Raw genomic sequence first — 27,421 nt, forward strand, 5'->3', positions numbered from 1 at the left:
CACTGGGACTCAGGAGTTTTGCGTTAATTCCCATCTGTAACATAGACTTCTTTTGTGACCTTCAGAAGTCACTTACAGCTTTATTCAAAGCCGACTGAAATAAATAGAAGTCCTACTATATGTTTCAGTAGGCCAGGGTTCGGCAAGCTCTGGCACACGGCTCGCCAGGGTTAGCACCCTGACAGGGCGGGGCTGTTTGTTTACCTGCCGCGTTGGCAGGTTCAGCCAACCGCGGCTCCCACTGACTGCGATTCGCTGTCTCAGGCCAATGGGGGTGGCAGGAAGCAGCAGCCAGCACATCCCTTGCCTGCGCTGCTTCCTGCCACTCCCATTGGCCTGGGATGGCGAACCTCAGCCAGTGGGAGCCGTGATCGGTCGAACCTGCTGACGTGGCAGGTAAACAAACTGGCCCAGCCTGCCAGGGTGCTTACCCTGGCGAGCCACGTGCCAGAGGTTGCTGACCCCTGCAATAGGCTTTGGATCAGGCCCTTAATCTCTGACTCAGATCACCATCTGTATAATGAGGGGTAATATTTCCTTTCATCCTTTGGTTTAGATTCTCAGATGTTCAGGACAGGGCTTGTCTCTTACCATGTGTTTGTACTAGCTCTTTGCAGAATGAGTCCCTGGTATTTTATGGCCTCGGAGCCTTACTGTACTACAAAAAATTAATCAGTAAATCACCCCAAATTTTTGTTCTTTGTTTTTGTGGTACTCATCTCAGATGCAAAAGCACATGTATTCTGGCCTCTGAATCTGTCCATAGATAATCCGTTCCTACTCCATGTGGCATGTAGCCTTCTGGTGAGTGAGAAAAGGGAGGAAAACACCTAAGAGATTTTGGGTTCTGTAGGACAGGAGAAACCAGAGGGAACCCCCCAGAAGAAGGGAAACAAAATAATGGGGGATGGGAATAGAGGAGGAAATCTTTCTGAAAGCAACATATACAGAAAAGAAAAAACGAAGGAGGATATAAAATAGCATAGACAGAAAATTGACCAAAAAAAGGCAAACAATATACGAGAGTTTGGTCTGGGGTGCAACATGCTATGGAGGGCTCACCTACCAATCTATCATAGAAAATACTATACCAAAAAGAAAAGCCATAGACTACAGCCAGAGGTAATTCAAAGTGCTGCTGTGCAGAAATCTGTTTGCAACTGGAATAAAGTCTTTTGCTCCCAAGAAAACACATTCTGCAGAACTATCGTGGTGATACCTTCATTCTAGTGAAGACACAAAGTGTGATTTGGTGCACCTGTAGTCCTAATTGTTCACTTTTGGGCACAGAACTTGGGTTCTGAATGGTAGGAGCATGCAGTTGTGGGAAAATAAATTCTCTGTTTTAGACATCACTTTTTATGAGGAGAGCCTTAGGTTACATCTACTTTACAAACTGTAGCGGTACAACTGTGGAGCTGCAGCAGCACTGTGGTGTATACACTTGCTACAGTGACAGAAGGGGTTTTTTCTGTCGCAGAGGGTGAGACATTTTTCATGGCCCTAAGTGACATAGCTAGGTTGATCTAAGTTTTTGGTGTAAATGAGCTCTTATTTGCTGAAGGGTTTTTAGCTCTTTAAAGACAGTGGTATTTGTGATACACAGGGTTCTGACATAGTAACTTTGAAAGTATAATTATCAGAGTAAGTGCATAATCTGAATAGATGGTTACCTTTTATACAAATTAAAAATTGATTTTATATTTCCTCAAACTAGAGTGATCATGCTGGAGATTCGACTCATTCCCATAGATGGACATCCTTAGAGTTAGTAAAAGGAACATATACCACAGATGATTCCCCCAGTGACATATCTGAAATTAGACTTGACAAAGTTGTGCCTCTGAAGGTAAATAAAAGGAAAAGCTGTGTAATTCCTCATTTATTGTCAGTAAATGCTGGATTTTTATTCTAAAAAAATTAAATATTAGAGTTAAATTAGTATTGAAAAATAGCTGTGGTTCTCTTTCTTATATAGATGTGAAAAATACATGCTTCATTTAAATTTGTATTGTTTTGTTGAGAAATAAAAAACACAACATATCTAGAAAAAACTGTCATTTCATTAGCTACCCAATAAGTATCAAGTTCAAATTCTAAAATGAATTAAATCTTATTTTTGAATGTTACTGTTCAGTAGAATGTAACTTGTGTACTAGTTAAAATCTTTTTAGATATATACTGGCAGCTAATTTTCTGGAGTTTCTAGTCAATGGAGTATGTTGTCTTTTAGTTATTTTTAAAGAAACCAGAAATAATACAGTTTACATCACTGTGAACAAAAACTTTGAGGGCAGACAATTTCTGACTTTTACTAGATGCCTCGCTTTTTTCCACTTACTTTTTATTTTTAGAGTATTCCCTTAAGTTGAAAGTTAATGTGTAGAAAATACTTTTCGACCATGTACTGTTTTTATATAATTGAATAAAATTATATTAAGTAGAAATGTGCTTTCAACATGAATACTACAAACTATTATGAAACAAATTTTGTGTACCAGTCTTACATTGTATGATGTTTCTGGCTTTTGTGTTGAAGGAAAATGTGAAATATGCAGTCCGTCTGAGGAACTATGGAAGCCGCACTGCCAATGGAGATGGGGGAATGACCACAGTCCAGTGTCCAGATGGTGTGACATTTACATTCAGTACATGTAGTCTGAGCAGTAATGGCACAAACCAGACACGAGGACAGATTCCACAGATTCTTTATTACAGGTTTGTGAGCGCTCATGCTTGATTAAAACATGTTTTTTCATAAAAACTTAACATAAATCCATTTGAGAATTCACTGGAACTGACAAATCTAAGTTAATTTTGTAGAGATAGCAGCTTTGGTTAGAACAATCTCACTCTTCCAACTCAATTATGTTGTTTTTAGCTTTTGTTTTATTGAAAACAGCTGGCTTTCTGGATCATAATCTGTCCCTCTGATCCAGGACATTTGGGTTGTTCCTCTCTGCTATCAAATCTTGGAGGCAGTTTAGACTTGTCCATGAGGCTCGGGTGCAAGGCTACACTTCTTCTGCCCTCATTTCATATTCTGTGCTCCAGTCTGGCAAATGTTGTGGTAACTTAGCTCTCCTGCTTTGTCCATTGTTATCCTGGTTTTTAAAGCCAGATTTTGGAGCATCAGTAAGTGGCATTTGTTCTTCCCTCTATCTTTCATGCAGGGTACAACATTTTGAGAGGGATCATTCCTGGAATGAGATCACTCTCTGAGAACTATTCCTCTATCCTGTACTCTCCCCACTCCTCAAAGAATCAGATTGCATAGTGAAATGACTCTGTTTATAGCACTTCTGCCTCATTTGCTTTAGAAGTTGAAAGGTGTGTTAAGAATGAGGCAGAGGACTACAGGAAGAGAAGGTGGTTAAGTCCATTGAATGCCACCCAAGAGAAGGCTCTGCCACAGACTTCTGTGTAATACTGGGAGAGTCACTTAAATTAATTTTTTTGCAGGTCGCCACTAACTCTGTTTCTCATTTTCTGGGTGTCCAACTTCAGACACCTAAGACCTCATTTTGACAACATCTCAATATAGGAATTGTTGTCATTCCCTCTGTGATAAAGGAATACTTTTAAATTCTCTGCATCAGAATCAGGAATCCTGTGAAATAGTTGACAGGTCTGCACTTTCAGGGAGTAAAGGGAGAAGCTGAGGATAAGAACAGTGTATCAAAGCTAAATAATTTCTTTCTGTTATCGTTCACCACAAAGTATGCTGGGGAGATACCTAGTCTAGACATGTGTTCTTATCAATTAATAAAAATGAGACACTGTCAAAAATCAAGAGAGGTGGTACTAGAACAAACTGATAAATAGCAACAAGTCTCTAGGAACAGATATTTATCCAAGATTTTGAAGAAACTAAGCTGCTAACAAAATGATATACTTCTGTTAAAAATCAGCTACTACACTGAGAGACTGGAGGGTAGTAAATGTATCTAATTTTTAAATGGCAGTAAGTGATGTTACATAAAAATGTCCATACTGGCTCAGCCTAGTGGTCCATCTAGCTCAGTATCCTGTCTTCTGACAATGGCCATTCCAGGTGCTTCAGAGGGAACGACCCCCAGTTTGAGAACCCCTGTGATAACTAGGCTTGATCCTGAACACTCTTGCCAAACTACCATTTGAGTCATTACATAGAATTTTCTGTGGTCTCTCTCACTTAAATTCCTGTCCTTGGTTGCCAAAAATTCAGCCTCTTTCATTGTGTTTCATTAGTAGGAGGAAGTGCTTAAGACAGTGCCAGAAATTTGGCTGAAGTGTCTCTCTTTATTTTAACCCCAATTATAAGTAGTCCTCCTTTGTGTCCTAATCCAAGGAACAGTAAGGAACCAAGATTATACTGTTAGTTTGTGATTGATCAGAACATTGAGTGTCCCAGAGAACTCAGAAGTTCAGGGAGTCAAGGAGGCTTTCCTTCATGAAAAAAAGAATTTAAGAAGGGAAAAAGCAACAGCCAAATCTACCCTGTCTTATTGGATAAAATAACTCCCCAGTGAGGGTTACATCAGTAGCAGGAAGGAAGTTCCAGAATCACTCAAGAACTCCTTGTCAGAATTATTGGCGTAAACGTCTTTTGCTGGTGTAAAGAAGTCACTTGGGCATCACTCCTTGCCTTTTTCAAACACTATTGAATGGATGCCCAGGCCTCTTCCGAAGCATTATTCAGAAGGAGCATCATGTGGGGCATTGTGGGATGCTTGTTCCACTTAATGGTCTAGACTTACTTTGGAAAGTCTCAAGTGTTTTGGGCTAGCATAGAGAGTCTAGGAGAGAATGGGACATTTTCCTTACCTGATGACTTCTCTTCAGTTTCACAGTCGAGACCCTCCCCCTGTTCAGAATCTGGATATAGTTTCAGTTTGGGTTTAAAATAAAATGTGTGTTTAAAAAAAATCAAATAACTGCTTTCAAAGTGTCTACTGAGCTGTCTAGCACCTTATGTGCATGACTGGAAAGGTTTTCTGTACTGCTCCATTAATTCATAGGGAGGCACTATGTCCTAGCACAATTTTTTTCTTTGAAAAAGATTAGATCTTGTAGGGAAATTTGCCCATCCAGGGCTGTTCATCATAAAATCATTTCTTTCGTTAGGAGGGAAAAACATTTCCTAAGAAACTTCTATAATGGAAATTTTAGTGATATAAGTTTTATAAATTCCTGTAGTGAATCTGATAGAATCTTTTGTTGGAGTAGATGGACAATTGACTTACTCCAGCATAGCAATTAGGATGTTTCTGTGATATGAAGATTTGAAGGAAGCATCTAAATAGAGCAATATATTTCAACTTGATATGTTTTCTCTTCAAATCAAAATAAATTGATTTGGGAAGATTTTTATGTAGCTGTCACTCCCAATATTTCTTCCATGGTCTCTCACTACATGCGGTGTTATTTATTTTGTTCATTTTTTTGCTGTTTCTTTATAAATGAATTGATTTTCTTTGTGTAATTTAAAATAAGCCTCTGTCAAGATTCACTTTAAAAGTCAAGTGTATGTAATATCTTTTAAAGGTAAAATTTTGTGTATTATGAGCTCATTTGAACTTAATCTGCTATCCAGGAGTGAGTATGATGGAGATCTACAGTCACAGCTTTTAAGTAAAGCTAATGAAGAGGATAAAAACTGTAGCAGAGCTATTTCTGTTGTGAGTGCTGTGGTTCGAGCTGCCAAAGACCTGTTACACAGGGCTCTTGCTGTAGATGGTAAGACTTTTTTTCTAATTGAAACTTAATTTTATTCTTTGGCAACACGAATTAATGGTAGTGAGATCAGTGTCTCTACAATATAGGTAGTATTAACATATAATTCTTCCCCTCCTGCCCCTCAGGAATATTAATCTACTCTCAAGGGTGCCAGAGCCTTCCCAAAAGTGAGGGGGCCTCCCTCCAACACCCTTTCCCTGGTCAAGCCAGAACAGGGTTGGGGAGCCCATCCACTTCCCGCCCAGGGAGTGGAGGGCTGAAAGCAGTCCCCTGCTCTCCCCATGGAGCTGCTGCCCAGGACAGGTGGAGGGACCCACTTCCTGCAGCTGCCAGCACTGCTCGACCTGACTCCAGCTGTGGGGAGCCGCAGAGCCGAAGCCTTGCCATGATAAGAGCCGGACAGGCAGCTGTGGGGAACCTCGACCTGTGTCCGTGTTCTCTGGTCCCCCACCTAGGGCAAGTTGAGGTTCTGCCACGGTTCCCGACAGCTGCCCAGGCTTCCCAGCTGGGCTCCACACTGGCCTGGCTAGCGGTTAGGACCTCACAGGGAAGAGGAAGGGAAGAGGGCAAGGTCTGCCCCAGTGAAAAATAGACGGACCACAACCCCCCTTTTCAAAAAGTGAGAGGGGCCCTGGCCTCCTTTCATTCCCCCGCCCCCCGATCTGGTACCACTGTCTACTGTATAAATTACAGCGTGTTTTTCATTACTGTGCTTATCAGAAAAACTGTTGAAGATAATGTGTTTGAGCATTTTCGCAATAAATCTCCATTTTGAGGAAATTATCTGTTGGTCTTAAATAATTAAAGTGGTGTTTGGGCTACTACTTCAGAATAAGGATTAATTAACTCTAAAATATTAGACCATATTTTAGAAATTTGTTGCAGATTTTGTTAACTTAAACAGTGTTTATACCTTTAGTAATCAATCGACAGAATAATTTATTTCTGCTCTAACAAATGAAGCTTTTTATAACGTGAATGTTTTAAATGAGAATTTTACCTTAAAATGAATTTTGCAGTCTCTTAAGTTGACTCTGAAACAAGGTGCACTTTATGATAAAAAGAATTTATACTGAAAATGCATCAGTGTAAACATAAGTTTTTATTTTATGAACCATTACTATACAGTAGGCAAAACAGAAAAAAATAATTTTGTCAGAGCTATAGTACATTCATTATAAAGAATATCTAATTATTGTAATAATCTTTGTTTAGCTGAAGACATTCCAGAATTGCTCAGCTCTTCCAGTCTGTTTTCAATGTTGCTTCCCCTTATAATTGCCTACATAGGACCAGTAGCTGCAGCTATTCCCAAGGTATGTTCTTCAGTAGCCTGTACAGATGTATTTTTAAAATGCTGTATAAGAGATGGCTGTGGTCTGAAAGGCACTTTTGTGTTTGTTTATTCTTTTGAATTCCTGATTAACCTTAGAACACTTGACACATTAAAAGCTGCCCCAAACTGTTAGGATTTTTCAGCCATGGTAACAAGAATTGTCTGTAGACACTTTCTCTACCCTTACCCTTTTCTGCTGTTGTCTCAGAATATTACTTATGATCTAAAAGACCAATTTATAGCAATATTTTCTTAGCCACTTTTTCATAGATTTATAGAAATGTAGTGCTGGAAGGGACCTTGAGAAGTCAGTAAATCCATCCCCCCGTACTGAGGCAGGACTAGCTAAATAAACTTAGACCATCCCTCACAAGTGTGTGTTCATTGTGTTCTTAAAAACCTCCATTGATGAGGATTCCACAGTCTCCCTTTGAAGCTTATTCCAGAGCTTAACTACCCTTATAGTTAGAAAGGTTTTCCTCATATCTAACCTAAATCACTCTTGCCGCTAATTAAGCCCATTACTTCTTGTCATACTTTCAGGTTCCCCCTCAGTCTCAAAACTAAACATGTCCAGTTTTTTTAACCTCACTTTGTACCCCAGCCCCAGTTCATCCACTAACTCAGCATCTAGATTATTCTTCTTCCCTAACAACTTTTTCCATTTGCCTCCCCTTCTGAAGTCATTCAATCCCCTTCCCCAGCTTGACCTACTCTCCAGTGAGCTGTTCCCTTCCCAGGTCAACATTCCATGCTGCTGCATCACAGCTGCAGGCCCTAATAGCATGTCAGTAACTCAAACCTGCAGCAGTTGCTAGTGCTCTGGCCATAGTTACTACACAGTGAACCATTGATAACTACTCTCCGACTACAGTCGTTCACCCAGTTCTGCACGCACCTTATAATAATTTCATCTAGACCGCATTTCATGAGAACATAAGAATGGCCATACTGGGTCAGACCAGAGGTCCATCCAGCCCAGTATTCTGTCTACTGACAGTGACCAATGCCAGGTGTCCGAGAGGGAGTGAACCTAACAGGTAATGATCAAGTGATCTCTCTCCTGCCATCCTTCTCCATGCTCTGACAAACAGAGGCTAGGGACACTATTCCTTACCCATCCTGGCTAATAGCCATTAATGGACTTAACCTCCATGAATTTATCTAGTTCTCTTTTAAACCCTGTTATAGTCCTAGCCTTCACAACCTCCTCAGGCAAGAAATTCCACAGGTTGACTGTGCGCTGTGTGAAGAACAACTTCCTTTTATTTGTTTTAAACCTGCTGCCCATTAATTTCATTTGGCCCCTAGTTCTTATGGGAAGAAGTAAATAACTTATTCACTTTCTCCACACCACTCATGATTTTATATCTCTATCATATCCCCCATTAATCTCCTCTTTTCCAAGCTGAGAAGTGCTAGCATCTTCAATCTATCCTCATATGGGATCCGTTCCAAACCCCTAATCATTTTAGTTGCCCTTCTCTGAACCTTTTCTAATGCCAGTATATCTTTTTTTGAGATGAGGAGACCACATCTGTACGCAATATTCAAGATGTGGGCTTACTATGGATTTATATAAGGGCAATAAGATACAGGAACTCCGCACTTAAAGTCGTCCCGGTTAAGGTTGTTTCGATGTTAAGTTGCTGATCAATTAGGGAACATGCTCGTTTAAAGTTATGAAATGCTGCCTTCTAATGTCATTTGGCAGCCACCTGTTTTGTCTACTGCTTGCAGGAAGAGCAGCCCATTGCAGCTAGCTGGTGGGTGGTCGGAACCAGGATGGACCAGCAGCCCTCCATTAGCTCCCCCTATCAGCTCCCCACTCCCCAAATTCCCTGTGCAGCAGCTGTCCCTCCCGCCACTGCCATGTGCTGCTCCTGCCCTCTGCCTTTGAGCTGATCCCAGAGACGACTTCTTGCTGCATGGGGAGAGGGGGAAAAAGAGGAGCTAATGTCAGGGTGTCTCCCCCTCCCCCTTGCTCCTACACCCCCCTTACCCCATCGTCCATAGAGCAGGGGGGACACAGGACAGAGGGAGGAAGCTTCTCGGAAGTAGCTGCCATCTCAGGTCTCAGCAAGCTGATTTAATTAACAAGGCAGTGTACTTAAGCCTGGAGTCAGCTACTTAAAGGGAAATGCACATTTTTTTCTCTCACATACAGGGTATGTGTCTCTGTCTGCCCTCCCTCCTTTCCTGCTACATTGTAGAGTGTTGTGAGAGTTAACCCTTGAGGGCTCAGTCAACTGCTAGTTCATTTAGCAGTAAGGCATTCCCTGGGAAATATCCCACCCTCTGACTCCTCCACCTCAACCAAGCTTCACAATCATCATCACTGTGTACCAGTATTAAATTGTTTGTTTAAAACTCTGTGTGTGTGTGTGTGTGTGTGTGTGTGTGTGTGTGTGTGTGTGTGTGTGTGTGTGTATGTAAGTAAAATATAGTCTTTTCTCTGGTGAAAAACATTTCCCTGGAACCTAACTCCTTTAGTTACATTAATTATTATGGGGAAATTGGATGTGCTTAACATCATTTCACTTAAAAGTGGCATTTTTCAGGAACATAACTAGAACGTTAAGCAAGGAGTTCCTGTATTCTCCGTCTTATTCTCTATCCCTTTTTTAATGATTCCTAACATCCTGTTTGCTTTTTTGACTGCCATTTCATACTGCATGGAAGTCTTCAGAGAACTATCCACCATGATTCCAAGATCTCTTTCCTGATTACTTGTAGCTAAATTAGCTCACATCATATTGTATGTATAGTTGGGGTTATTTTTTCCAATGTGCATTACTTTACATTTATCCACATTAAATTTTATTTGCCATTTTATTGCCCAATCACTTCGTTTTGTGAGATATTTTTGAAGTTCTTCACAGTCTGCTTTGGTCTTAACTATCATGAGCAGTTTAGTATCATCTGCAAACTTTGCATCCTCACTGTTTACCTCTTTCTCCAGATCTACTGCTTCTCCCAGTCTACTAGGCCAGTAACCCTATCAAAGAAAGAAATTATGATTGGTTTGGCATGATTTGTTCTTGACAAATCTCTGTTTGCTATTTCTTATAGCCCTATTATGCTCTAGTCAGCGGTTCTCAAACTGTGGTTTGCAACCCCATTTTAATGAGGTCACCAGGGCTGGCTTAGACTTGCTGTGTCCCAGGACGAAAACCCAAGGGCTTTAGCCCTCGGCATTGGAACTCAGGTTACAGACCCCCTGCCTGGGGCTGAAGCCCTTGAGCTTTAGCTTTGCCTCCCCCCTACAGGGGTCTCGGGCTGGCTCAGGCTTCAGTCCCCCCTCCTGGGGTTGTGTAGTAATTTTTATTGTCCAAAGGAGGTCACAGTGCAATGAAGTTTGAGAACCCCTGCTGTAAGTGCTTACAAATTGATTGTTTAATAATTAATAAACAATCTTTCCAGATAGTGAAGATAGGCTGAATGGTCTGTAATTCTCCAGGTCCTCTTTGTTCCCCCTTTTTAAAAATAGGTACTATGTTTGCCTTTCTCTAGTCCTCTGGGACCTCAACTGTCCTCCATGAGTTCTCAAAGATAATTGTTAATGGTTCCAAGATTGCCTCAGCTAGTTCTTTAAGTACCCTATGATAAATTTCATCAGGCCCTGACTACTTGAATACTCTCTTTAATTTCTGCTGTTATAACATTTTCAGTCCACATGGCTGTAACTTGTAGCCTCAAAACTAATTTTACCAAAAAATAATGAAAGATTCTTTAAGATGGACGCTTTCCATCTTCTGCAATGCATTGGTCACCCCATAGTAACAAAAATATGAGGCTTATTGATACAATTTGATATTATTTCATCATTCACAGATTAAGCAATAACCTCATGGGATTTCATTGTTTGCTTTAAAATTTTAACATTGCTGTGATTCTGGATCTTTAAAACAAAGAAATCACATTTTAAGACTTACTTTCCTGCTTTTTTCATGTGAAAATAACTTTGCTTCTGGCTTGGTGAAATCTGTGCCCCTCTTTAGCAAATTCATATGTGAGGGTGATTCTCTATTCATCCATTTGGGGGGGGTTCCCCCCAGTTGATAACTTTTATGGCCTATGATGATTATTAATCATCTGCATATGGCTGTGACTGTACATGCATTATACTTTGGAAGGTCAATGGCAAATGTATATGGCCCTTCTCTGAAATAGGCTTAAAATCTAGAAACATATGTATGAAGTAAATTTTACAATGTTTATAGAGATGTTAAACCCAGTTGGAGGAGAGGGACATATTTCATGTTTAATTATGCTCAGTGGCGGGGATGCAAATTCAAGACTGTATATGCCCCTAAGTTCACAATAGTTAATGTCTGTAAGAGATTTGCATAGGGATTAAGGGGAAAATACTGCATTTATGTAGTAACTGAACTTTTATTTATTATTTATTCAGTATCTTATTTTCTAGGGCTGTCAGTCGCAGTTAATTAACTCAAAACAAATTAACTCAAAAAATTTTTCACGGTTAATCGCACTGTTGAACGATTATAGAATACCAATTGAAATTTATTATAAATATTTTTGGGTGTTTTTCTACCTTTTCAAATATATTGATTTCAGTTACAACACAGAATATAAAGTGTACAATGCTCACTTTATATTATCATTTTTATTACAAATATTTGCACTGTAAAAAAGGCAAACAAAAGAAAATGGTATTTTTTCAATTCACCTCATACAAGTACTGTTGTGCAATCTCTTTATAGTGAAAGTGCAATTTAGAAATGTGGATTTTTTTTTTTACACAACTGCACTCAAAAACAAAGCAATGTAAAACTTTAGAGCCTACAAGTCCACTTAGTCCTACTTCTTGTTCAGCCAATCCCTAAGACAAACAAATTTGTTTACATTTATGGGAGATAATGTAATGATGCCTGCTACTGATTTACAATGTCATCTGAGAATGACAACAGGTGTTCGCATGACACTTTTGTAGCTCGTGTTGCAAGGTATTTATGTGCCAGATATGCTAAACGTTCATATGCCCCTTCATGCTTTGGCTACAATTCCAGAGGACATGCTTCCATGCTGATGATGCTTATTAAAAAAAATAATGCATTAATTAAATTTGTGACTGAACTGCTTGGGAGAGAATTGTATGTCTCCTGCTCAGTGGTTTTATCCGCATTCTACCATGTATTTCATGTTACAGCAGTCTCGGATGATGACCCAGTACATGTTGATCGATTTAAGAACACTTTCACTACAGATTTGACAAAACACAAAGAAGGTACCAATGTGCGATTTCTAAAGATAGCTACAGCACTTGATCCAAGGTTTAAGAATCTGAAGTGCCTTCTAAAATCTGAGAGGAATGAGGTGTGGAGCATGCTGTTAGAAATCGTAGAAGAACAACACTGATGCAGAAACTACAGAACCTCAGCCACCAAAAAAGAAAATCAACCTTCTGTTGGTGGCATCTGACTCAGATGATGAAAATGAATGTTCATCTGTCCGCATGCTTTGGGATCCTTATCAAGAAGAACCCATCATCAGCATGGAAGCATGTCCCCTGGGATGGTGGGCAAAGCACGAAGGAGAGGAGGAGGGCGTTTTGAGTTTTTTTTTAAGTAAATCAAATGACATGACTGAACTATGATAGTGTTAATTTTGAGACTATTCAAAAAAAGTACTGTAGAGAACTATACGCTTTTTGACTTTTTCCTCCCAATATCATATAATAATTTATATTCTACAGGTTGCTGTTGAAGTCTTTGGACTAGTACAGCAGTTACTTCCCTCTGTAGCAGTTTTGAATCAGAAGTATGCCCCTCCTTCCTTTAACCCCAATCAGTCTACAGACAGCACCACAGGAAACCAACCTGAACAAGGGCTCTCAGCTGGTACTACCTCTAATCACTATGCTGTCATAGAAAGTGAACACCCTTATAAACCAGCTTGTGTTACCCACTATAAGGTAAGGAGCATTTCTATGTCTGTATGCGATTTTTAATACATATCAAACTGAAAGTATGCATAGATTTTTAAAACACTTCTAAAGTTGTTACCTAGTTTGTCTCTGTGATGTGAGCATACGGCGTTTGCACTGTTATTTGCTTATATATATATATGAATCTCGTGCTATGAGTCATGTACTTGTTCTGAGGCAGCCGATGCAAAGCTATACATAACCTAAATCTTTTAGTTAAATTCTAATTTTGTATACACATTTTTAACAGTTGCTGCAACTCAGTTTCCTGACGTTTTCACTGTTGTAACATACTGTCTGATTTATTTTCTGTTCAGCAGTGAGTGAGTGTTTAGATGCTTTCTTTAACAATGTAAGGTTTTATTTCTTGTTATGAATCAAAACAAAGGATAGTTTAATACGTGTCACATTTTCAAAGTTTAAAGGAACAAAGCTAGGGAGTTGTGCAATGCTTTGCTTCGACTGAAACACCTTCCTTGTGAGCTTCTGGCAAACTCCTGCCTATTCATGAACCTAATGGATAATACTCCACAAGTTTGTTTCTCATAGGGAAAGATAGTCCAAATGCATATCCCCAACATTCTTATTGAGTGTAAAAATGTACTCTTATGAAATCTAATATCAGAGCATTGAATATAAGTAATGTTAGCTCTGAGCAAGGGGAGACCCCCGATGCCGTAGCACCACTAGTTTGTTTTGTTGGCTGGTAGATGCGGCAATTAAAATTATTCCTGAAGTTGCCTCGAATCTGACCACCATTTAGGATGCAGAATTCTCAGAGGTTAAGTACTGTCTGTAGTTTTCAGTAAAACATTTTCATTTCTAGAAGTGATGTGTTTCATAATGAAGTCAAAACTATGAAACAGAAGATTACAAGTACTGAAACAACACAAGCTGCAATTCAGTCATATCTGCCGCTCTTGAAAATAAGATGTTCTGTTGAGAGAGCAGAGCAGCTGATGCAGAAAATAGAAATAATCACCTGAGCTTTAAACTGTCTGGGCTTCCTACAGGAGTTGAGTTTCTGACTCTGTAATATTTTCTCCATACATGGAACCCCTGAAGTTCCAGACAACATATAAATAAATCTTGTAATTAGTTTGCATTAAAATTAATATAAAAAGGTTCATTTAAGAAACTTAGCACACAATGTGACTATGATCTCAATAACATTTTGGCATACTATTTCAAATGTTGCCAATAGATGACTTATGCATAGGTTACATTTCAGGAAATGACATTGAAATTTAACTTACTAGTAATTGTTATAGCAGTACAGTTCCAAGTCAGTAGATTAGGTTGATCTTAAATGGGTCTGTTGTAACATTAGAGGCAACTCAACCAATCATCACCTTTCCTCTCCAGTTAATTTGCATGCTTATTTCTGTTGATTGAAATGACTCGATGAGGAAGACTGTACATATGTGTAAAGAATTCCTTGGTAAAATACTATCTCTCTCTTGTCTCAAAGTTCTGTAGCTACCTGCTGACATACTAAGCGTCAGATTCACCAGGGTGCTTCAGCTACTTTGTACTGTTTTAGGAGAGCACAAAACAGCCAAAGCATACCACTGAATCTGTCCTTAAAAGTTAGTATTCAAAAAGTTATCTAAGATTGATGCTGTATATGTTCAACTTTGATGGCATTCTCTTTGGGTCTCTTGTTTAGTGTTTATATATGAAATTGAAAAATAAATCCTGGACAGAAACCATTTAAACTGGTGTTAATATTGACCGTCCGGATCAGTAATTTAAGGGGGAAAAACATTCTGTGGCTGTTGTAATTATCCCAAAACAGACATTAGAAACCTAGGAAATTCAGACTTCAAGGTTAAGATGAAAAGAAGTCCAAAGAACTAGGAATGGAATTGCATAGATAAGGCACTCACATGAAGTAAAGTCTAGGTAAGGCCATCTCACAAAGTAAAGATTAGCCTGATTTTTAAAGAGATTACTCTGAGACAAAAAACATTAAATCCATTAATCATTATTGTGTGGTTATTGCGTGGAATATGCATGGTAAAGCAGGAATAAGTGGCAGAGGGACTTAAAATGATGACAAGAATCTTATGCTTGATTTGGTAGAGAATGGTGGAGCCCTTAGAGCAATGCAAAAAGAAGGGGGAAATGGTCTGGAAAATGGGCAAATAAGATGAATCTGTGTACAAAAGATTATTCTCATGCCGCCTTCTTTTGGATTTCTTTTCAAGGATGGTTGGAATCTAATAAGGGTAACCGAGATTACAGACTAGCTTCCTACAGTCCCCAGAAGTCAGTCATTTGATTCAATTGTTTGATTTTAGATAAAAATAACCTGTTTTTCTTTGAGTATTTATCTACGTGTGTGTCATTTCTGGTGTGCATGTGCCAGAGATCAGAATGTTTTAGCCAGTGATGTCCGTGGGGCCATGCCTGTGCCTTTTATGCCTTTTAGCACCCTCTCTCCGCAGAAGGACATAAAGGAGGTGGCACAACTTCCTTCCTTTACACTGCCTATGCCTGAGACATAGCACTGACTTAGTTTCTGGCCTCTTGCACTTCTGCTCCCACTTTTTCCAATTTATTGTAAATACCTTCTCTCAGGATAGGATAGTTCTAATATAGTTTGACAGTTGTTAGGAATCATATTGTGTCTTAGTGTAGGCTTTAGTTCAGGCAAGTTTTCTTTGTTTCATTCAGCCAGTACCAGGAGTCAGCCTTAGAAGTCATAGAATCATAGATTATTAAGGTTGGAAGGGACCTCAAGAGATCGTCTGGTCCAACCCCCTGCTCAAAGCAGGACCAATCCCCCAAATGGTCCCCTCAAGGATTGAACTCTCAACCCTGGGATTAGCAGGCCAATGCTCAAACCACTGAGCTATCCCTCCCCCCAAAATGGTCAAAATCTCTTGGCTTTAAATATTGTTCATTGTATGAGGCAGCTCTACCCCAACCATAGACATTCTACCTGCTTATTTTGCCCTGGGGAGGGCAAAATGTACTTTGTACAAAGAACAAATGTACTTTGTAATGTACTAGTAATAAACTGCTGAATCCAAGGAGGCAAGATTAAAAACTTATCTCCTGGATAAATCCATGAGACCTGCCTCTGGTCCAAAGAGACAGGATCCATTTGATTTGGAGTAATCTTCGGTTAGAATGCTTCTGTTATGTCCTCGTCTTCCAGGACTATCTCTATCCCTCTGAGGCATTTTCTTGCATCTTCTGTGGCTGCTCCTTCCTCACATGTTGAGAGAGAGAAACCCCTGCTCAACTTCTGTAAGGAGCAAAAGAGGAGTCTCCCACTAAAAGTTTTTTGAGAGGACCAAAAAAGGGGACAGAGCTTTCTGTTTCTGCTAATAAGGCCTCCTCATACTAGAAAGCAGCACTTACACTTCAGCACCAGTAGTTTTGGTACTGACTATATATTGGCACCATTGAATTTAGTACTGATGTTTTTTATATCAGAGATTTGCCTCTGTCTGTCCTTTTGCTTTCTTTGTCCATATTAGGTTTATCTCCAGCATCATCTAAAAAGCTTCCAGCACAACATAATTCTCAGACCCCAATCAGGACTGCTGCTCAATTTGAGGGAGATCATTCCTTTATCTTTTCTGCTGTGAACATAAGTGGGGGTGGTTCCACCCTCCAAAGGTCCCTTTTTTATGACCCATATATTTCAGACCCCCTGCCTGCTATATCTTCCTCCCACTCTTTATCGCTATATATCCTCCTCCTGGCCTTATTAGGCACTGTGGTCTGTTCAGCACACTAGAAGACAGTAATCTACCTGAAGTATCACAAGTCAGACCTCCATCCCTGCGGCAGCCACCTACAGGCCATCAACAGCAATAACCGTCTGCCCATACATTTTGTACAGATGTTTCAGGCCATTGGTGAGATTGTTGAGATATGAGTAGAGTAATAGGTCTTGCTTTCATACCTTGAAATCCTGCTTTTGATCTACATGATATATATGCCCATTCAGCAAGCACACAGGAAATCTGCATTTTTGTACTTTGAAACTCACATTAGCAATACAAAGTGCTCCACTTTGGATTATCAACATCTCCAAGAATTTTTTCAAAGTGTATAGTGGTAGCAGCAGCCCATCTTGGAATTGTCTAGCTCATGGAAAATCTCCTCAGCAGGTCACAATCAATATTTACTGTACCTGTTGTTGAGGTTGGGACTAAAAATAAGCAAAACAAATAACATCTAATTTCTACAAAGAAAATAGAATCTATTGTAGCCCTCATAGACTCCTTTATGGTGGAGGTGTATCTGTCTCAAACGAGATTCAGCAAGTGTCTACTGATCATCCAGGGCCGGCAGACTTCTGAGATGACCATGAGGACACATCTGCATTTGCTAGGCCATATAGCCTCATGGACGCTTGTGATTCCCTGTCCCAGCTTCATCTAAGTTGTTGCCTGAGGATAGCTGAAGTCTTTTTATCATTCCATTTTGCACAGCTTAGACATTCAGATCCAAACTGGTAGAAGGACACTCAGCAAATATGTCAAGGTGTTCCTTTCTCCCTGCCATTTCCTGTAAAGTGTATAGTGCCCCATGCCTTGATGTTCAAATGGGGAGAGCATTTGGATGCCCTCACAGTACAAGATTGGTAATCCAGAGAGGTGGTTTGTCTGCATAGCAACATCCTAGAGCTCAGAGCTGTATGTCTGGCTTGTCTGACTTACATCAAGGCCCAAAACATCCAAATAGTGATGGTCAATACCACTTCAATGTTCTATGTCAAGAAACAAGGAGATGCCAGATCTACTCCCTTATGCAGAGAAACTGTTGTGCTGTGGAACTGGTGTATCCACCACTGGATAATCAGTAATTAATCTGACAGGTCTTCATGACATATTGCTAGATCATCTGAGCAGACACTTGCACAAAGAACCACTTTATACAGGACATCAAGTGGTTGATCAAAGACTCTGTCGTCAAGTCAATGTTCAGGCATTGGGGCGTTCCCCATGCAGATTTGTTTACAATCAGAGGAAATAAGAAATGCAAGTTTCTGCTCTGGAAGATGTTAGAGCCCCGGTTGGAAGACAGATGCTTTTCTGATTCCATGGAATGACAGTCTCTATTATGCCTATCCTGTAATCCTATTAATCCCTTGCGATTTGAGGAAAATCAGCCAGGATTCTGCATTAGTCATTCTCCTAACTCCGGCCTGGCCAAGGCAGTATTCATTTCCAGATCTTCAGACTTTATCCAAATATCATTTCCTCTCTTGCCAGACTTGGTCAGTCAGACCAACTTCATCCATCTCTTGTCTCTCTTTATCTCATGGCCTGGAAGCTCTCTAGTTAAAAGATATGGAGAAAACTTGCTGTATGGATGTGCAGAATATCTTGATTCAGAATAGAAAAGATCCTAGTAGGTTTATTTAAAATGAAAGTGCTTTTCTATGTGGTTAGCCTAGCCTAGCCTCTCCCCATCAAAGACAGAGATCCCTCATATCCTTGAATATTGACTATCTTTTTGAAAATAGCTGGATTATCTATATATTCTCTGTGTTTCTTTGGCATCCATTTTTGCTCATCATCAGCTGATTGAGTCATGTTTTTTTTCTCCTCATCTCATGATCATATTTCTTTTGAGGACTCCTTCAGCTATTTCCTACAATCCTAGGACCACCCCTGTCCTAGAATCTTAATATCATCCTTAAATGTTCAGTAGGCTCTGCATTGGAACCTATGATCACACATTTGTTAGCTCATCTTTCCCTGAAGATGGCTTTCCTTGTGACAATAACCTTGTCATGAGTGGGTCAACTTCAAGACCTTATAGCTGGTCCTCCTTATCTGATCTTTTTTAGAGATAATTAAGGTGTCGTCTAAGTTTCTCTGAAACTCTCATTTCTCTGAAACTCTCATTCATTTGCCTGTGTGCCCCCACCCCCAAAAAACAAAAACCCATAGTCATCAAAAGGGGAAGCCAGGCTGCACGGTTTAGATGTTGTCCAGGTCCTAGTATTTTATTTACACAGAACAAAGTCATCTAGAGTATCCCCTAGGTTGTTCATTGCCTTTGCTGAAAGATTTAAAGTGCAAGCAATCTGAACCACATGTAGGTGGTGTCAGATAGTATTAATGTGTTCTAAATTAGCTAAATTAGAGCCTCCAGGGTAAATTAGAGTGCACTTGACTAGAGCATCTGCATCTTTTAGGGGTATTTCCATAGCTGTTGTACATAGAGCAGCTATTCCAGGCACTTTTCCATCATAGAGAAATTTACATCTGATGCTTGATTTGACAGAGCCATGCCTAAGTCATTATTTAATTAGAATCCTTCTACTCTTCTCCAATAATTGTTACCTGCTTGTGAGCCACTATAAGTGGAACACACAGACAAGCATTCAAAGAAAGGAAAACTGCTTATCCCGACAGTACCTTCAAAATGTGACTTATATATGTGTTTCATGACTCACCATCCTTTTTCCCCTGCTACCAAGTCTAATTACATCTTGATTTTGCATTGGTGAAGGAACTGAGCATCAGTTGTTTGCTCCTCCCTTGTATGCCCTTGTGGGAGAGCAGCTTGGGGCTCTAAGATATGATGGGCATAGTCCTGATCTAACTGACACTGCTGGCTAACATGTTCTGAATTATGGTCTATGTATACCAGAAGCGGAACACTCATAGGCAACACATCTTGAACTCCAGTTACTGTAGAGATAAGTAACTTTCCTTTATCTTTCAATACTTGACCATTTTTAAATATTAAGTTTAAAGAAAGATACTTAAACCAAAATTAATTAGAAGTGTACAATGATTTTTGTGTTTATTTTCCAACTGTTTTTGTTTTAGGTGACTTTCCCAGAATGCGTCAGGTGGATGACAATAGAGTTTGATGCTCAGTGTGGCACAGCTCAATCAGAGGATGTCCTTCGCTTGCTAATTCCTGTCAGAATTGTCCAGAACTCAGGATTTGGACAAAAGCAAACTCCTGTTCATGAAAATCTTAATTCATGGATTGAACTAAAGAAATTTTCAGGCACATCTGGATGGCCTACCATGGTTTTAGTGTTGCCAGGTAATAAGAGTTTTTATAAACTGCCTGTTTAAATAAAATGGAGGATTCTGGAGTATAATTAACAAAAGTCAACTTAAATTTTAGTAATTTCCAGAGAAGTAAACTTAACTTATTCATCAAAAGTCTAAGTTTGACTATCTTAAATAATGAGACTGAATTATCCAGTTTAGTTTTTAGAATGTAAAGCTGAAGAGAAGCCAGGACTCAGATTAGAAAGGTGGGCCAATTATAGCAATTGGTTGGATATCATGGAGCAATTATTTGCTTTCTTTTATATGGTATAGATATGCAGCTTGCGCAAGTGTTTCTTCTACCTGTTATGTTTTAAAGGCTAATTTTCATATTTATTTTTGAGATATAAAAGTGGATGAAAAAGGAGGAATTCACATAGATTTATTTATTTTATGTTAATTTCATTGTTTCATGTTAGGAAATGAAGCACTCTTTTCACTGGAGACTGCATCAGACTACGTGAAAGATGAAAAGGCCTGTTTCTATGGCTTCAAGTGTTTTGCAATTGGATATGAATTTAGTCCAGGATCTGATGAGGTGAGAATAAGCGAAGCTACTAAAATTACACTAAATAAAATTGCTTTTCTACAGGCAACTTATTTTATTCCTCCCTTCTTTAGTCACATTTTTGCCAACATATTAGCAAAATGATATTTTAAAATGGTCTCAACATATCTTTTGAACTGTAGTTGAATGGAGATTTATTATTTCATGCCTTTTTGTTCCGCTGCATGTGCATTATCCTACGGTACAAGGGTTCTCAAACTTTAACAGGTGGAACAGTCTATGGACTTGTAAGGCACTGTGAAGTTCTATTATTGATTAAAAAATCATCTATTCATTGCATCAAAACTACTCTGTATCTCCTGTAATTCTGCTCAAGACATGTACCCCAGTTCCATTATGCTGAGAGATCAAAAATCTAGGAATGCTCTGTAATAATTATAAATCTATAAGTACATTTTATTAGCTTACATCGGGGCGGGCAAACTTTTTGACCTGACGGCCACATCGGGTTTTGGAAATAGTATGAAGGGCCGGTTGGGGAGGAGGTCGTGGCCCAGCCCCCACCCCCTATCTGCCCTCCTCCCCCGACCGCTGCCCCATCCAACCTCCCCCCGTTCCCTTGTGAACACCCCCCGCCCAGAACCCCTTCCCCATCCAACCCCTCCTCGTTCCCTTATGGACGTGCACACATCCTCGGGACCCCTGCCCCATCTACCTCACCCGCTCCCTGTCCCCTGAACGCCCTTGGAATCCCTGCTGCTGACTGCCCCCTGCCGCCCCATCCAACCTCTCCTCACATTTCTGACTGCTCCCTGGTACCCCTGCCCCCATTCAACCCCTCTGTTCCCCGCCCTCTGACCGCCCCAACCCCTATCCACACCCCCATCCCCTGACCACCACCCCAAACTCCTCTGCCTTCTAACCAACCCCCCTACTCCCTATCCCCTTACCACGCTGGTGGAGCCAGCCATCCCATCGCCACAGCACCGCACGGAACACCGGGTCTGCAGCTGCACTGCTCCAGGAGATCACAGTCCGCCACCCAGAGCATTGCGCCAGCGGTGCAGTGAGCTGAGGTTGCGGGGAAGGGGGAACAGCGGGGAAGGGCCTGGGGGTTGCCTCCCGGGCCAGGAGCCCAGGGGCTGGGCCAGATGTGGCCCGTGGGCCGTAGTTTACCCGTCTCTGGCTTAGGTCATTGTAGGAACAGTGTCTTCTGTTCTTTTTCCCCATCATTGTACTATACCAGACTCTTCAGAAGATGGTATACAAACCCCTAAAATAGAAAATAATGCAGTAATTTGCTTATTGAGAGAAGTTTCTTTCAAACACTAGGTGTTGTCTGATGTTATGAAGAATGGAGATTAATATTCCTTATACGTTTTTATCTTAGTATAATTACAGATACTTTAAACCTCTGAACATCTAATAGTCTCTCAAATCCTCCTGAATATGTTGCCTCAGTAATACTTATAGAAGTGAAAAGAACAAGGAGTACTTATGGCACTTTAGAGACTAAAAAATTTATTTGAGCATAAGCTTTCGTGGGCGAAACCCCACTTCATCAGATGCGCGGAGTTGAAAATACAGTAGGAAGATATATACACAGAAAACATGAAAAGGTAGGAGTTGCCTTACCGACTCTAACGAGACAAATCAATTAAAGTGGGCTATTACCAGCATGAGAAAAAAATCTCTTTTGTAGTGGTAATCAGGATGGCCCATTTCAATTGTTCTTGTGTAATGTTGGCATCACCACACTCTTAAGAGAGGCCCCACCCCACCCACTTCAGTTTGTTTGCTGCCACAGAGAATAAACAGAAATCCTTTGTGACTTCAGGATCCCACCAGACACACTTTTGCTTCCAGCAGCCTTTGGTTGCTAGTTGCAGGGTGAATCCAACACAATCCCACTCCCAAAATGTATGTTCTGCACTGTTCAACCCTCTCCTTGACAGTCCAAATATATTAGGTCCATTGCCCCTCTAAGGGGATCAGTATGCAACAGTTTGGTACTTGAAAAGGAGTACCCATGCAGTTCACAACACTGAATTAGTTTTGATTAAAAATAAAACAAGTTTATTTATCTACAAAGAGGATTTAAGTGAATACAAGTATAAGCCATTAAAGTCAGAAATGACTAGAGAAATAAGAGTAAAATGCTTCCTAGGACTAAAACTTAACCAGCTAGACTTGGTTCAAGATAAAATTCTTACCACATGCTCCCAGCAACATGGCTGACCAATTTTCAGGTCAGCATTTCTCCCAAAATCAAATGGCGGGGTTTCTATTGTGGTCTTAGGTGAAAGAGCAAGAGATGGATAGAGAGATGTAACTTGGCATGTTTTTTTTCCCCTCACTTTTATAGTTAGTCACTCTTTGAAATATATTTTCTTGAGGGTTACTCCTAGATAAAGTTCATTCCCATTGTGAGGGTAGAGACAAGGAGTATGATGGTGAAAGAGGTTCCATTCTTTTGTTTGCTAAGGTGCAGATCTATTTGTTTCTGCCCCTCTTGCTTGCAAAAGAACTGCCACTTGACAGGTGATTGCCCATCAGCTTTGACACCTGGCTAGAGGTGTAAGCTTCTCCTTTGTCTTTGAGAAACTGGTTTACCCACTCCCCAGACTTGTCTGGTAAACACATTTGAGACCCAATTTCAATTTGTTTATAACTTTATATATAGTGATGCTACACACATTTCATCATGATATTATTGACCAGTGAGTTATTCTTTATCAAATGATACATTAGAAGGCTATTTTATACAAAGATGATTACTGTAGTATAAACGGTGTGAATACAGGGGTGCATTCCATCACAGTGATCCACTATACACTGAATGTACACAGCCTTCAAAGGAAACTGGCCATCCAACCTCGAGTGCTCCAATAGCTTCACTGGTGGGAGAACAGGGAAAACATCATCTGGGGAGGAGGAGAAATCTTCATTGCCCATCAGCTACCATCACAGTCACCACTGTTACCTCCAGTTTGGCCTGGGGTCCACAGTACCAAGACCTCTAGGTACATGATCGTTGAAACACCTTAGTCCAGGTTCTATATCAGCATGCTAGAGCTCAGAACAGTGCAGTGGGCCCTTAAAGCCTATTGAGGATCCCTGCAGAATTATATAATACAGTTGCTTAGAGACAACACTATAACTGTGTGCTATATCAATAAACATGGAGAAGTGCATTCCCAGCTCTTATCTGTGGAGGCAATAAAACTATGGCTGTGCTTCACCTAAAGCTAATGCTCATTGCATTTCACCTTGCAGGTGTGGATTAGATGGAGGTAGATTTGCTCAGCAGGCCATACAATGATCAACAGAAGTGGTCCTTGAAACCAGTGGTGACTGTAGCACTGTTTGACGTTTGGGGCCATGCAGTAATAGACGTCTCTGTGCCCAACAAAACTACCAGATGCCAAGTTTATCACAGAAGAGTATACAGGAACAAAAGCTCCCTCTTAGATGTGATGCGGCAGGACTCAATCCAACACTTTTCTCTATGCCTTCTCTCCCATTACCCAAGGTCATAAGGAATAGCAGTTTGGATATAGCAGGAGTAGGTAACCTATGGCACACGTGCCGAAGGCGGCACATGAGCTGATTTTCAGCGGTATCCACACTGCCCGCGTCCTGGCCACTGGTCCGGGGGGCTCTGCATTTTAATTTAATTTTAAATGAAGCTTCTTAAACATTTTAAAAACCTTATTTACTTTACATACAACAATAGTTTAGTTGTATATTATAGACTTATCGAAAGAGACCTTCTAAAAACGTTAACATGTGTTACTGGCATGCAAAACCTTAAATTAGAGTGAATAAATGAAGGCTCGGCACACCACTTGTGAAAGGTTGCCAACCCCTGGGATAGAGTAAACATATTAATAGTCTCAATGTGACCTTGTTAGCACTGGTATCTTCAGATTGCCAGAGAGCCACCATAATCACTGCCTGTCTGTCCAGAGGTCCTGTCTTAATCACAAGGGAGGATTCTGCATTCCAACCTAGAAATACTCACCTTACAATATGGAAGATAGCCTACTGACTAAAGTGGACTGTTTCTGTTTTTGAATGGTTCAAGTCATCCTTTTGTAATCCAGGAAAGGTGCCACTCTGACGTATGATTGTAATATCTGCTCAACGCAATTCTGTTAAGAACAAGGACTTCTGTCCTCTACATTCTCTAGGTTTCTCCCATTACGGAGCCTCTGCTGTCATAGAACTTTACTTTTGTCCTAACAAACCTGCTTGGTCCTACTTACGAGTATATTTTGCTCAAGTCTCTCTTGTGCACTTATTAAAATTTTCGTGTTACATCTATAATGGCAGTTCAAAAACTGCACACCATCAGTTATGCTACCACTACCCTATACCCACATATTCTTCAACAGTCATTTAGCACTCTGTTTCTACAGCTGCAGTGCTATAACAATGGGTGGGTGGGTATTAGACATCATCCAATCTGGCTATGTGATAGTTTACTTCCCTACCTCCTCTAAAGCCCCCATTCCCATTCCTCTTCAGGGACCATTCTCATGAGGGGATTCTTAGGCAGGAGGTAGAGTCCCTCCTCCAATGAGGAGCAATAGAGTGGAAACCTCTCCAACACCAGGGAACAGGCTTTTACTTGATGTACTTCCTAGTACCCAGAAAGAAGAGTAGTTAGAGACCCATTCTCCAACTCTGTAATCGCAACCACTTTATTTGCAAGCTGAAATTTCGTATAATCACACTTGCTTCCATAATCCCACCCCTATAAAAAGATATTTCCATTTACAGCTCTCTCTGTGACAGACACGTACATTGACGTGGAATTCATCTCCCCTCACAAGCAGTTTCTCAATTTCATGGTGGGCCCAGACCACTTCCAGTAAAGGATGCTTCCATTGGCTTTGCCACTGATTCCAAGCTCTTTACCTAAGTCATCCTGGTAATAGCAATTCATTTCAGATAGAAAAGTCTGACAGTCATCCCTTATTTCACCAACTGGCTTCTTGTTTCCAGGACATTTCAAGAGGCCTGCATATTGACCTCATTAATACTTCAGCTCCTTTTCTCTCTTGAAGCCAGTGTAAACTTTGAAAAGTATATCCTGATACAGACCACAGACTTCATGAAGTGACTTTGGACTCAGTCACAGCAAGAGCTTATCTACCAAGGGACAGGTTTCATGCCAGAACAACCTGATAGACCAGGTTATTTGCAACCCTCAAGTACCAGTCAGAACTTGTTTTCCTTCTGGGACGTGTGGCTTCATGCACTTGTTACCCCATTCGCCAGACTCTTCTTAGATTGCTTAGAGCTGTGCCTCCAAACCATTCATTCGCTGACCAAACACGGCATGAATACCACAGTGATGCTTCCTTCCAAAGTAACGTAATCGCTAATGTAACATAATCTGTAATGTAAAGTCATCCCATCAACTACATGTGAGTGTTCCCTTGCTATCCCCCTTACCGGACAATATAGTAATTACACATGCCTCCCTGTTGAGCTGGCGGGGGGCCCCACACAGACATACAGCACAATGCACTTGGACATCCCGAGAAACCAGGATGCACATCAGTCTTTTGGAATTTAGTGCAGTCTGATAGGCTTGCAATGCCTTTCTTCAGTTTATCCAGTTCCATCATGTTTTCATAACGTTAAACAGCATAACCAACTTTTACATCAACAAGCAAGGAGGGGTAAGATCCATTCTCTTGTGTATAGAAGTAGTTGCCTTATGGAATTTGTGTATTAGGAATTGAATCACTCTGTCCTCATCTTACCTTCTGTGAACTCAGAATGTGTTGGCAGACACCCCCATTAGGCATTTTGCTATTGATAGTTAGTGGGAGCTGCATGATTCGGTAGTGAACAGTATCTTCACTCAATGGGGAACCCCACCTGGAATCTGTTTGCCTCCCAAATGAACAGGAAATGCAACATCTACTGTTCTAGGGGAGCTCTAGGTCTACACTCTTAGGGCGATGCTATCTTCTGACCTGGTCAGGAAACCTGAACTATGCCTTTCCTCTCTAGCATTCCTACCTCAAATCCTGTGGAAACTTCAACAGGACAGGGAATTGCAGGAGTCATCCTCCTCGCCCCCAATTGGCTCAAATAAATTTGTTTCCCAAATCTCCATTTAGTGTCATCTCATCATTCAATCAGTATCCTTTCCTTTCTTGATCTCTTGACCCAGGAGAAATGCCGTATCAGTCACACCATCCCTGAAGCACTTCATCTCATTGCTTGGTTTTTGGATGGGTGTCAGACTTACAACATTCCTGCTCTGAAGCCGTACAAACCTTCCTTAATAACAGCAGAAAGGAGTTCACTAGGTAACATTATTCAGCTGAGTGGAAGAGTTTTTTCCATCTGTATGCAGCTGGAACACAAATCCCACGTCAGCAAATATTCCCCTTATTTTGGACTATCTGCATTCTGTCAAAATGACTGGGCTCTCCCTCAGTTCTATACAAGACCACCTGGCAGCAATCAGTGTGTGCCATCCACCGTCAGATAATTACTCAATTTTGATTCGCCAGTTGCAGTTCCCAGTTACATGGGTGGCCCTCCAGAGCTCTGAGCTGTGGGGAGGGGCACCACTTGGAGTTCCCAGCCACCATGTGTGATGGAGGGACCCCACAGCTCTGAGCTGCTGCTTGCAACGGGAGGGACCCTGGCACTTTCAGCCCCTATGGGCAGCGGGAGGACTCTGGATCTCCAAGCCGCCACAAGTACCTGGGGGACCCCAGAGCCTCAGCAGTAGTGGGTGCTGGATCCCTCCCTCCCCATTTTGTCAGTTATTCTTGGTAAAAATCAGGGGCAGGTCAAGGGCTTCCATGAATTTTTGTTTATTGTCCATAACC

The 27,421-nt window shown here is 40.7% G+C and overlaps 1 protein-coding gene across 14 annotated transcripts in view; it reads left to right on the plus strand.

The window, feature by feature from the left end:
- Positions 1 to 27,421, plus strand: part of MYCBP2 (MYC binding protein 2) — a 445,111-nt gene that overhangs the window by 244,772 nt on the left and 172,918 nt on the right. For all 14 annotated transcript variants that reach the window (XM_050946493.1, XM_050946502.1, XM_050946519.1 and 11 more), the window contains 7 exons: positions 1,718 to 1,849; positions 2,540 to 2,718; positions 5,576 to 5,718; positions 6,934 to 7,034; positions 12,774 to 12,992; positions 19,814 to 20,039; positions 20,470 to 20,588. In XM_050946493.1, the coding sequence (XP_050802450.1) occupies positions 1,718 to 1,849; positions 2,540 to 2,718; positions 5,576 to 5,718; positions 6,934 to 7,034; positions 12,774 to 12,992; positions 19,814 to 20,039; positions 20,470 to 20,588 (1,119 nt within the window). The remainder of the gene's footprint in view (positions 1 to 1,717; positions 1,850 to 2,539; positions 2,719 to 5,575; positions 5,719 to 6,933; positions 7,035 to 12,773; positions 12,993 to 19,813; positions 20,040 to 20,469; positions 20,589 to 27,421) is intronic.

Source organism: Gopherus flavomarginatus, chromosome 1, assembly GCF_025201925.1.
Source record: "Gopherus flavomarginatus isolate rGopFla2 chromosome 1, rGopFla2.mat.asm, whole genome shotgun sequence".
Lineage (NCBI taxonomy): Eukaryota > Metazoa > Chordata > Testudines > Testudinidae > Gopherus > Gopherus flavomarginatus.